Source organism: Myxine glutinosa, chromosome 12 (assembly GCF_964187855.1).
Source record: "Myxine glutinosa chromosome 12, kmMyxGlut1.1, whole genome shotgun sequence".
NCBI lineage: Eukaryota > Metazoa > Chordata > Myxini > Myxiniformes > Myxinidae > Myxine > Myxine glutinosa.
Genome location: NC_136272.1, coordinates 47720993 through 47733354, shown reverse-complemented (window position 1 = coordinate 47733354; position 12362 = coordinate 47720993). Strand labels below are relative to the sequence as shown.

Sequence of the window (12362 nt, the reverse complement as noted above, 5' to 3'; positions counted from 1 at the left end):
TGCCAATATCCAACCACAATTTACCTATACCCTCTACCTAACACTTACACTACCCGCCCCGGGTATCCGTGATGGGGGTCCACTCTTCCCCCATTCACACCTTCGCACCATCCACTCCACTCCACAATTTCCACCACACTCACTCCACGACCATCCATTCCAATACTCCATACCATTTATTCCATACACCTGTTCTTGCACACCTGTGCTCTCATACTTGGTGCCGCCTGCACCCTTCTCTCCCCCAAGCACATTCGCGCTGATCCACAACACTCACTACTCACCTCGGAGCATTGCCTCACCGATGCCTCATTTGAAGCTGCTCACCAGCACTTCCATTCACACTGCATCATCTGCTCTGTCTACTCCCTTCTAAAACTCGCGCTCCTTCGTCTTCCCTTACACTCAGCGCTCCCACGTCATTATCAAACACTAAGCTACTACGACCCCACTACAGGTACCATTGTCACTAACTAATCTTAACGTCACCTAATGTCATCTTCGCTAGATCCCTACACACGATATCCTAACCCACCCGGGCTAGTTTTCACTGCCATACACCCCATAAGCTAGTGCTCCTTTGCCCCCCCCTGTGAGGGATGGTGGATTTGCCATCCCACCACATCGGGGAGGCCCTACTATCAATTTCGCTCGTCCAAATCCAACAAATCAAAAATTTGCCATTTACTGCTAATCACCGTACCAATCATCAAATTTTGCCTTTTTCTAATTTTGGGTCCAAAACACTAACCTCATCACCCGTCTACTTATTAGATCCTCTCGGTGCGCCAATTCCCTTCTAAAGCTCGGCTTCGTACAGCCAAGCAATGAATGCGGGTTGTTTTGTGCCAGCGGCTGGATACGTCCCGCATTCGGGGCAGGGACGGGGGCTTACCCGGGCCGAGATCCCACGCACCACCTCGGCGTGGAGCCATCCAATGTCCCGATCTCGACCTGCCGGCACGTCTCAACAAAAAGTGGTCGCCATGACGACCCTTCCTATCAAGCTGCCCGCTCCGCCTAGTTGAGCACGGACGCGGCCGTTCCAAGCGAGGCCCAGCGTGGATCGCGTATGGCGGTCCTTTCGAACCCGCCGTGGCTCGGATCCCCGCTGGTTCTCGTGGCACGCGTAGCCCGGCACGCACCGAGGGCCCGATTCGGCTAAAAGTCGCTCCACCCGCTAACCCGGTTACCGTCGATGCCTCACCTGCATGCTTACACGCATACGCTACCCCTTTCTTGCTCATACCTCCAGCTGTTCCCATGCTCCTCGTACCTTTCCTTACACACCTCGGTACACTCATTCCGCTCACAGACTTGGTCACACACCTGACCACCGAACACCTTGGCACACATTCGTCGCTCGCACACCTCACCAACACACCTCTTCGCGCCCCCTTCTCGGTCACCTCCTCTGTGACTATCACAGGTGTGCTCTCACTCGCACACCCAACCACATGCCTCACGACCAACTCAAGTGTGCATTCCCACACACGCTCTACCATTCCAGGTGTGCATCCTTCCATTCCAGGTGTACATGCTCGCTCACCTGTCACAACTAACTCACGCTCCGTGCCACTCTCACTACTCTCACCTCCACTCTCGGTCGCGCACTCACCCTTACTCTCGACAGCGCACTCTTTCCTCATGCACCTGTCCGTTACACACCTTTCTCGCGCACACTCTTCCGTTACACCCTCTGTAACACTCACCACAGGCGTGCATTCCCCCTTACTCTTGACGGCGCACTCTTTCCTCATGCACCTGTCCGTTACACACCTTTCTCGCGCATCCTCTTGCGCACACTCTTTCGTTACTTCCTCCGTAACACTTACCACACCGCGCTTCCATGTACCCCCTCGCACACGCGCTTCGACCAACTCACTCTTGACGGCACACTCTCCCGTTACATCCTCTGTAACACTCCTCACTACGCGCTTCCATGTGCTCCCTCGCACATGCGCTACGACCGACTCACTCTCGACAGCACACTCACTCCTTGGGGTGCACTTTTTCCTCACACACCCCATGGTCGGACATTCTCGCACACCTCGTTTTTCGCACACCAGACCTGTCGCACACTTCACCAACGGCCTCTCACGAACACCCGGGTCCACATCAACCCCCAAGCCGACTGAAGCTTTCCTCACATCATGTACATTTCCGATTATATCGCCACTCACCTTGGCACCTCGTCGTCGCACCTCTTCTGCCACCTACAAACTCTTTATTTGGTTAGTGAGCAGCACATCATGAGTTGAGCACCGACCTTGTACATATTCCATTACTTCCTCCTTTATCTCCCTCTTAGTTTCTGTCCGTCCCTTCTTAATTTCACTCACCTCTTCTTCCACTTCCTTTAACTTTTGCTTCACCTCTTTTATTCCCCGGTGCGTCCCCTCAAGTTCGTGCCTCTAAGGCTATCGTGACCGTCTCTATGTGCATCCTCACCTGCCGGTCCTTTGTCTCCATTACTTCTGTCACCTCATCCAACCTCATTGTCAGTCCCTCACGTACCATCTGACATTGCCTCTGTGTCGCTATTAAGACATTTTTAATTTCTTTTTGTGTCGCCTTTAACCCTCCTAGTACTGCAGTGTTCCTTTGAACCTGCTCCACTAACTCCATCTGTCCCTCCGTCAGCTGTTCCACCTCCTCCGTCAGATCTTCTATTCCCCCTTGTAACTTTGCCGTCCCATTCTCACCTCTTTCTCCATACGCTTCTCACCTCGCTTTACCTCCTCGCGTAGCCCCGAGACCTCCTCACCTACACCTCGTCGTATCTCCTCCTTCATCTCCTCCATCTGGTTCCCCATCTGTTCGATTTCCCGGGCGGATTGCTCCCCTATTTCCCGTAATTTGTCTTCCATCCTATTTTCTAACCCCATTAACCCATTTTTCACCCCCTCTAACTGATTCTCCTGGGCAGCCATTCTATTTTCCACCCCCGTTAACCCATTCTTTACCTCTTTTATCCCATTGTCTAACCCCTCAATTTTTTTTTTCTAATCCCTTAAAATTATTGTCTAATCCCTCAAATTTGTTTCCTAATCCCTCTATTCTACTCCCTAACCCTCCGATCTGGGCCCCCATGTCCTCCCTCAATTTCTCGCTGTTGGACCCCATCCTTTGTTCTAACCGTTGGCTATTGGCCCCCATGTCCTCCCTCAATTTCTCGCTATTGGACCCCATCCTTTGTTCTAACCGTTGGCTATTGGCCCCCATGTCCTCCCTCAATTTCTCGCTATTCTGGGCCATAAGGGCCTTCATTTGTATAAAAAAAAGGTTCAAATCCACCAGCGGCGCTGCTACGGTTGCGGGCGCCGTGGCCATGTGCGAGGCGCCATTTTGCGCGCCGTAACCTCGTGCGCGAAGCCGCCATTTTGTGCATCTGATACCCCTCAACCGCCTCCTCATTGCTCCCCTCCATTTGATCCTGGGTTACTCCTAACCCCTCCTCTAGCTCACCCACCGGCATCCGATCGCCTTGACCAGCCATGGCGCGATTTCAAAATTCGGGTTTTTATTTTAAAACAAAACAAATTTCACAGTTAATAATTTCGAGCGCGTGAAGCGCGCTTCGGGTCCAATCCCACTTCCTGACACCAAATGTTATGGACACGGCTAAAGATGTTGCTTGACCGAGCGGAATGGCCGCCGTGTTCGTACAGTTTAACCCGATTACCCCGAACGTTGGCCAAATCGCGTCACAGATATTCAATTGGGGAAAACTCTAAAGCGATCGAATGGAAAGAGGAAGAAGAGGACGAAGACGTACAGAAGAGGAACAGGATTTATTATTTATACCACACAAACGAAAAGGAGCAGTCAAGGTTATTTACAGCAGGTGACACAGTGCAAAGATTAGCTTATCTAACTGGCTTACTTAGTCCCAGACAGACCACGGACAAACGGACAAGGATGACTCACACAGGGATTGATGGCAGGTAGACCGATGGCACAAGGTGCACCTTGGCCCGGGGACAGGATACAGCTCAGTCTTTGGGAGGTCTTTCTTAATGGCAGAGGTCTCTCGGCACTCGGAGGGTGCGTCCTTTCTCCTTCAGCTCTGCGCGCATCTCACGTCACCACTCCCTCTACTTGCGCATGCTCAGCGGGGAGTGACACGCCCTCGGCTGGTTGGCTCCGCCCCACTGGCCCGGTCCGCCGCTTCCATTGGGTGCGGGTGTTACCGGGCTCCGCCCTTGACGAGGAGCTGACAGGGAGCCCCTTTTTGGTAACCCCGTCGAGCACATGTTCGATGGCGGCTCGTTGGGAAGGCCTGGTGCCCTCCCAACACCCCCTACCAACCAAGCCGGAGTGAGGACGCGCACTTCCCGCGCCCGCTGCTGCCGTTGCTGTTGTTGTTGTTGTTGTTGCTGAACCGTGAGGAAGAGCTGCGGGGAGGTATCGGGAGGTCCTAAACTTCCTAACGGTGCCATACAATCACATTCTGGTGCAACGAAGGGTCAGAATTAATGGAAACGAGTCCTTAACTGACATAGACTAAGAATAACTAGCAAGATGTCCTATAGTTGTCTTACATGAGATGCGGTGAACCTGGGCACGACATTTAATGGGGGAAATAGGGGGAGGTCGGGTCTACAGAGTGTTGTTTACAGAAAATGGGACTAGGGAATGGGGGATTGGGGATAGTTGGGAAGTATTGAGGAAATAGGGGAATATTTACAAGCGGATATGGATGGATGCAAATCCCATATCCGCAACAATATCTACAGGTAGAATGACATTTCAAAGACATGATAACGTGAGGCTGAGGGAGGGTGAGAGAGGGAGAGTGAGAATGTGAGAGAGAGGGGGAATGTGAGAGGGTAGAGTGTGTGAGAGAGGGAAAGTGTGTGAGAGAGGGAAGAGTGTGTGAGAGAGGGGAGAGTATGTGAGAGAGGGAAAGTGTGTGAGAGGGGAGAGTGTGTGAGAGAGGGTGGGAGAGAGAGGATGAGAGAGGGTGAGAGAGACCAAAATATCTACAGGTAGAATGACATTTCAAAGACATGATGAAGTGAGGCTGAGAGAGGGTGAGAGAGGGAGAGTGAGAATGTGAGAGAGAGGGGGAATGTGAGAGGGGAGAGTGTGTGAGAGAGGGAAAGTGTTTGAGAGAGGGAAGAGTGTGTGAGAGAGGGGAGAGTATGTGAGAGAGGGAAAGTGTGTGAGAGGGGAGAGTGTGTGAGAGAGGATGAGAGAGGGTGAGAGAGGGAGAGTGTGTGAGAGAGGGTGAGAGAGAGAGGATGAGAGAGGGTGAGAGAGACCAAAATATCTACAGGTAGAATGACATTTCAAAGACATGATAAAGTGAGGCTGAGAGAGGGTGAGAGAGGGAGAGTGAGAATGTGAGAGAGAGGGGGAATGTGAGAGGGGAGAGTGTGTGAGAGAGGGGGAATGTGAGAGAGGGAAGAGTGAGAATGTGAGAGAGAGGGGGAATGTGAGAGGGGAGAGTGTGTGAGAGGGGAGAATGTGAGAGAGAGGGGGAATGTGAGAGGGGAGAGTGTGTGAGAGAGGGAAAGTGTGTGAGAGAGGGGAGAGTATGTGAGAGAGGGAAAGTGTGTGAGAGGGGAGAGTGTGTGAGAGAGGATGAGAGAGGGTGAGAGAGACCAAAATATCTACAGGTAGAATGACATTTCAAAGACATGATGAAGTGAGGCTGAGAGAGGGTGAGAGAGGGAGAGTGAGAATGTGAGAGAGAGGGGGAATGTGAGAGGGGAGAGTGTGTGAGAGAGGGAAAGTGTGTGAGAGAGGGAAGAGTGTGTGAGAGAGGGGAGAGTATGTGAGAGAGGGAAAGTGTGTGAGAGGGGAGAGTGTGTGAGAGAGGATGAGAGAGGGTGAGAGAGGGAGAGTGTGTGAGAGAGGGTGAGAGAGAGAGGATAAGAGAGGGTGAGAGAGACCAAAATATCTACAGGTAGAATGACATTTCAAAGACATGATAAAGTGAGGCTGAGAGAGGGTGAGAGAGGGAGAGTGAGAATGTGAGAGAGAGGGGGAATGTGAGAGGGGAGAGTGTGTGAGAGAGGGGGAATGTGAGAGAGGGAAGAGTGAGAATGTGAGAGAGAGGGGGAATGTGAGAGGGGAGAGTGTGTGAGAGGGGAGAATGTGAGAGAGAGGGGGAATGTGAGAGGGGAGAGTGTGTGAGAGAGGGAAAGTGTGTGAGAGAGGGAAGAGTGTGTGAGAGAGTGTGTGAGAGGGTGAGAGAGGGAGAGTGTGTGAGAGAGGGTGAGAGAGACCAAAATATCTACAAGTAGAATGACATTTCAAAGACATGATAAAGTGAGGCAAATACAATGGATCCTGCCTTGAGAGACCCTTGCTCGAAGCCCAAGCCAAGTTGGTCTTTCATTAGAGGACTACTCTCAAGACAGCATAAATACACCAGATACTTATTCTACTTTACAACTGTGACAACTGACAACTGTGGGATCAATTTCATCTTCAACAATTCAATTGTATTCATTGATGTCAGATTCATTTTTTTTGGCGTCAGGCCAAGGGTTGGCGTCAGGAAGGGCATCCGGCCATAAAAAAACATTGCCTCAAAAAGAGAACCATGACAATCACAAGTACATATGGGCAGGGTGCAGCCCGAAGTGGAGATCGGTTTCTGAGGTTTGGGACATGGAATGTGGGGACAATGACAGGGAGATCAGGAGAAGTGGTGGAAGTATTGGTCAGAAGAAGAGTGGACATATGTTGTGTGCAAGAGACGAGATGGAAGGGAAGTGGTGTGAGAATGGTGAAGGGTAGGCAGGGACAGAAATACAAGTTTGTGTGGCAAGGGTGCCCGGAGGGCGTGAATGGTGTTGGTGTCCTGTTTTCTGAGGAGTTTGTAGACAGTGTGGTGAGTGTGACTAGAGTGAGTGATAGGTTGATGATGGTGAAAATGATGATTGGAAAGCTCTTGGTGAACGTCATCTCGGGATATGCTCCGCAGGTTGGTCGAAGCGATGAAGAGAAGGACAAGTTCTGGTGTGCGATAGAGAAGCTGATGGAAAACGTGAAAGATGAGGAAGTTGTTGTGGTGGGAGGAGACCTGAATGGACATGTGGGAAGGAGTATGGATGGTTTTGAGGGAGTTCATGGGGGTTACGGATATGGTGTGAGAAATGGAGAAGGTGAAAGGATTTTGGAGTTTGCTGATGGAGCTGATTTGTTGATTTGTAATACTCAGTTCCAGAAAGAGGACAATAAGCTTGTTACATACACGTCAGGTGGGTCGACGACAACCGTTGACTACCTGATGGTGCGTCGGCGAGATAGGGGGCACCTCCGGGACACAAAGGTGATCCCGGGGGAGGAGGCTGTTTCACAGCACCACTTGGTTGTCTGCGACATAAGGGTGAAAGGTGCGAGGAGAGCTCGGCGGGTGAAGTACCAACCGAGAATGAAGGTGTGGAGGTTGAAAGAGGTGACAGTAAGGGAGGCATTAACAGAGAGGCTGAGTGGGGTAGAGGATGATGTGGTTGAGCTTGAAAGTGGTTGGATGTCAATGAAAGCTAGTCTGTTGGGAGCCGTTGGTGAGGTATGTGGATGGACAAAAGGACCACCGAGGCAATCGGAAACATGGTGGTGGGATGTTGAGGTTGGAAAGAGGATTGACGAGAAGAGGAAGAAGTTCAAAGTGTGGCAGAAGGCGAAGGGTACGGGAGCAGAAACAGCAGAGCATGAAAGTTATAAGGCAGCCAGGAAGGCTGCAAAGAAAGAGGTAGCAAAGGCGCAGGAGGCATGTAGGAAAATGTTCGGAGAACGCTTGGATTCAGAAGAGGGTCAGAAAGCAGTATTCAGGATTGCAAAGCACATAGCGAAAGAGAGGTGTGATGTGATGGGGGTGAGTTGCTTGAAGGATGAAGTGGGACAAATCGTTGTCGACCCAGATGGAATTAAAGGAAGATGGAAAAGATATATGGAAATGCTGTTGAATACAGAGAATGAATGGGATGGCAACATAGAGAGTAACCCAGTTTTAGGACCGGCAGAGAAGATAACTGAGAAGGAAGTTGACGAAGCGATAAAAGCAATGAAGAGTGGAAAAGCGGGAGGGCCGACGGGAGTTGTGGGAGATATGTTGAAGGCAGCAGGAAGTTGGGGTGTGAAGAGAATGACAGAGATCTGTAATCTGGTGGTGAAAGAAGGCCGCATTCCAGTGGATTGGGAACTGAGTACCCTCGTCCCTCTATACAAGGGGAAAGGTGACCCTCTGGAGTGTGGCTCGTACCGAGCGATAAAGTTATTGGAGCATGGAATGAAGGTATTGGAAAGGGTGTTGGAGAGGAGGATAAGGAAGAAAGTGAAGATCGACGAAATGCAGTTTGGATTTATGCCAGGAAGAGGAACGACAGATGCGCTTTTCATTGTGAGGCAGTTGCAGGAGAAGTACATGGATAAGAGGAAGAAGTTGTTTTTTGGGTTTGTTGATCTGGAGAAAGCATTCGATAGGGTTCCACGCAAAGTATTGACATGGGCATTGAGGAAGTTAGGAGTGGAGGAATGGTTGATCAGAGTAGTGATGGCAATGTACAAAAGAGCACACACAGCTGTAAGGACGAAGGACGGGAACAGTGGTGAGTTTGAGGTGAAGGTGGGAGTGCATCAGGGGTCGGTACTAAGTCCACTACTATTTGTAGCTGTGATGGAGGTGCTGGCTCAGACCGTAAAGGAGGGTTTACCGTGGGAGTTGTTGTATGCAGATGATCTGGTGTTGATTGCGGAAAGTATGGATGGACTGAAGGAAAAGATGAACAAGTGGAAGGAATGTATGGAGACAAAAGGTCTGAAGGTGAATATCGGAAAGACAAAGGTGATGGCAAGTGGTAAAGCATGTGGTGAAGTGGAAAGAACTGGGAAGTGGCCGTGTGCTGTGTGCAGGAAGGGTGTCGGAGTGAACTCCATTCAATGTACAATGTGTGCTGAGTGGGTTCATCAAAAATGTAGTGGTCTGAGAGGGTCATTAACCAGTGTGGCAGCTACATTCAAATGTAAGGTGTGCACAGAGGGAGCTGCAGATGGAGGAAATGTTGAGTTGGATCTTGGAGACGGCGTGAAGCTGGAAGGTGTGAAAACATTTTGCTACCTCGGAGACATGCTGAATGGAGAAGGTGGATCAGACTCGGCAACGGTTGCTCGAGTGAGATGTGCATGGAAGAAGTTTCGGGAACTGAGTGGCGTGCTGATGAGGAGGAGAGTGTCGCTGAAGCTGAAGGGAAAGGTGTATGCTGCATGTGTGAGAAGTGTTATGATTTATGGGAGCGAGACATGGGTAATGAATGTAGAGCAGCAACGAAGGCTGGAAAGGGTGGAAATGCGAATGGTTCGATGGATGTGCGGAGTATTGTTGAGAGAGAGGAAGACAAATGATGAATTGCGAAAGATGATGGGAATATTGTCTGTGATTGATGCTGTGAAGAGGAACAGGTTGAGATGGTTTGGTCATGTATTGAGGAAGGATGAAAGTGACTGGTTGAGAAGAGTGATGGAAGTTAATGTAGAAGGAAGTAGAGGACGGGGAAGACCGAGAAAGACTTGGCTAAAGATGGTGGAAGAAGAAATGCGGGCAAGGGGGTTAACAAGGAGAGATGCAGAAAATAGGGCAAAATGGAGAAGATTGTCATGGGGACCGCAAGGCTAACCCCTGCTCTAGCAGGGAACATGGCCTTAAAATGCATGTTGTTGTTGTTGTTGTTGTTGATGTCAGATTCATTGAGGACAGATGGCGACAAAGCGTTTGATTTTCAAATTAGTTGTTCTCCTCAAAACCCCATGGTCCGTCGCAAGGCTCGTGTGACGATGTGGCCTGCACATTGTTCCGTGCCTGTTTGTATCTCCGACTGACCATGTGATGCCCTGAACATCGAGAATGAGAGCTTCAAAAGCAACGTGTCAGCGCTGTACTTGCACGAAGTATGGTTATTAGTTGATTTTCAGCGTATCATTTTGTACACTTTTTATCTGGCGGCCATTTTTTCCCGTGCCATCCCTGCATATGGAGTAATACCGTAAGGCCATACTCCATGATTAACGTGCATCTCCATGTTGGTGCCTTCGTGAACCCACTGGTGTTTCAACTTCGACAAGGCCTTCATAAATCTGTTCCGGCTGTGGCTGCAACATTTCCTCACTGACAACATTACTTCATTCAGACTCACTCAGGTGTTGATAAGTAACCTCTTCTGAAATTGTTCACAAAGAGAAAATCTGAAGACGGTCACCTTTAACTCGTTTCCACATCTCATCTGCTGATGCAACTTAGTGAATAGCATGCATGATGTCTGTTGGTACCACATACAGGACTAATCCTCATGTACATGTGCCATATGGGTAATCATGGTGTTGCCATTGCAACGAACGTTCTCAGTTTTATCAGTTATATTAGTTATATTAGTATTTTTCCTCTTTTCTCCCGCCTCTGGAACAAACTCCCCCACTCCCTTCAATCCCACTCCTCCCTCCAGGTCTTTAAAACAGCTGTTCACCACCATCTCTTATCTTCCCCCATCAAAAACCTTGATCTTTTCTACCCCTCTCCCTGCTCTCAAATGTTGTGTTTGTGTGCTTCCCCTTCTCTCCCCATCTTGTCGTCCGCTCCCTCTTTTAATATATTTTGTTTGTCTGGTTGATTTGTTTGTGAAGTAAATGTTAGCTCTTTCACAAGCCTCGATTCAGTATACAAAAAAAAAAAAAACAACCCCCGCTAATTCACCCCAGATACACTTCTTTTTTTTTTAATTCCAACTTCTTTCCTGGAAGTCCTTGCAGTGTCCATATGTTTTATACCTCTCCCACCTCCCCCCCCCAAGCCCTCCCCCTCCCACATTTCTCCCGATGTCCCTGCTCTGAAATGTTGTGTTTGTGTCCTCCCCCTCTCTCCCCATCTTGTCTTCCGCTCCCCTTATTTTTTGTGTTTTATGTGTCGGTTTGACTTTTTGTGTGATTAATGTTAGCTCTTTCACGAGCCTCGATCTCTTATACAAAAAAAAACAAACAAAAAAACAGAGCGACACCAATGTCCAAATCAACACAGCAGACAGCATTTTAACCAGGAGTCACAGCATTAGGAGCTAAATGCGATAGCAATGTCAACCAGGCCAACCTCCTTGTTCATGTCCACTAGTTTACCTTCCACAGCTTTCTCAAGTTGTCTCCGGTTATAACAATGCAATATATATTAGGTCCAGACATGTTCACTTATTCAAAGCTCACCGAGTCAAAATTGGCAACTACTATTTAAAAAAGCAACATTATTCATAGCAATGCAAGTCAAGCTTCTACGCTCTGGATGTTGGGGAGCAAAACATGAGTTGCTATCACATAAAATCTGACGTTTTAAGGGTCACGATTCGATCGTCCTGAAGGAGGTAGCACTTCAGCAAAGCCATGGAGATAAGCAGATCATGACTTACACTGCTAAAGATATGCAGCATTCCACCAAGCGGCGTCACGATGCACAGGGTGCAGTGGGCAGATCGAGACTTCCTGACATGGAGAGGCAAAAGGTCCATTTCTCAAACAGGGAACTTGTCACGTGGCCATAGGAAAGAAAAGAATCTGGAAAACATTCAAAATGTGGACCCGCCATTCGGTATGAATTGAATTCAGTGGAGCGTGTGCACGCATCAATCCAGACAGGGAGGGAGGCGAGCTATCGTGGGAACCTTGACCGGATTTACAAATTCCTGCTCTAACCTACAGGAGCCACTGCACGAGCCACCCAGCTGTGCCCCCAATAAATGATGCTACGCACAGGCCTATTCTGCATACAAAAGAAAAAAATAATCCAGACAACGATCGGAGATAAATATTTTAAAAAATAACCACCTTTAGAGGCCATTTTTCCCCGCAAAGCGGGGGTTGGCCTTTTTCGGGAACCGTGGTTGTTGTTGTTTTTCGGTCCCCTTTTTGAAGCAATGTTTTACGGCCGGATGCCCTTCCTGACGCCAACCCTTTTTGCCGCCTTTAACGACAAACAGGGATTTACCAGTGAACTGGTATTCAATTAGCCGACCTCGGAAGGAATGACAGGCTGAGTCAACCCCCCTGGCGTTAATTCAGCAATCGACCGGGATTCGAACCCAGGATCCTAGGTAATCCTAAGCCGGCACCCTAGCCACTAGCCCAACACCAGGGAGATGTAAAATAAAATTACATTCCAAATTTAAATAACGTTCAAATCTTTTCATTTGTAGCCAATTAGAATCTTATCAGTGGGACAGCCAAAAGTCCTTCAAAGTGCAATGTTTTAAAGAAGCCTTCCTTATTGTGGGTTCATAATGGAGAAAGGTCACCAAAGACCATCACCATGAACCATCTACCACTCAAAAAGGTTCAATGATCATGTAGGTTTGTAAAGGATTATATCAACA

General features: G+C 49.1%; 1 protein-coding gene across 1 annotated transcript in view; it reads right to left on the bottom strand.

The window, feature by feature from the left end:
• The window catches only part of LOC137437849 (FERM domain-containing protein 6-like), a 40431-nt gene extending 28930 nt beyond the window's left edge, over nt 1–11501 (bottom strand). Inside the window, exon 1 of the mRNA XM_068132521.2 lies at nt 11403–11501. Within this exon, the coding sequence (XP_067988622.2) occupies nt 11403–11501 (99 nt within the window). The remainder of the gene's footprint in view (nt 1–11402) is intronic.
• Nucleotides 11502–12362: the final 861 nt, after the last annotated feature.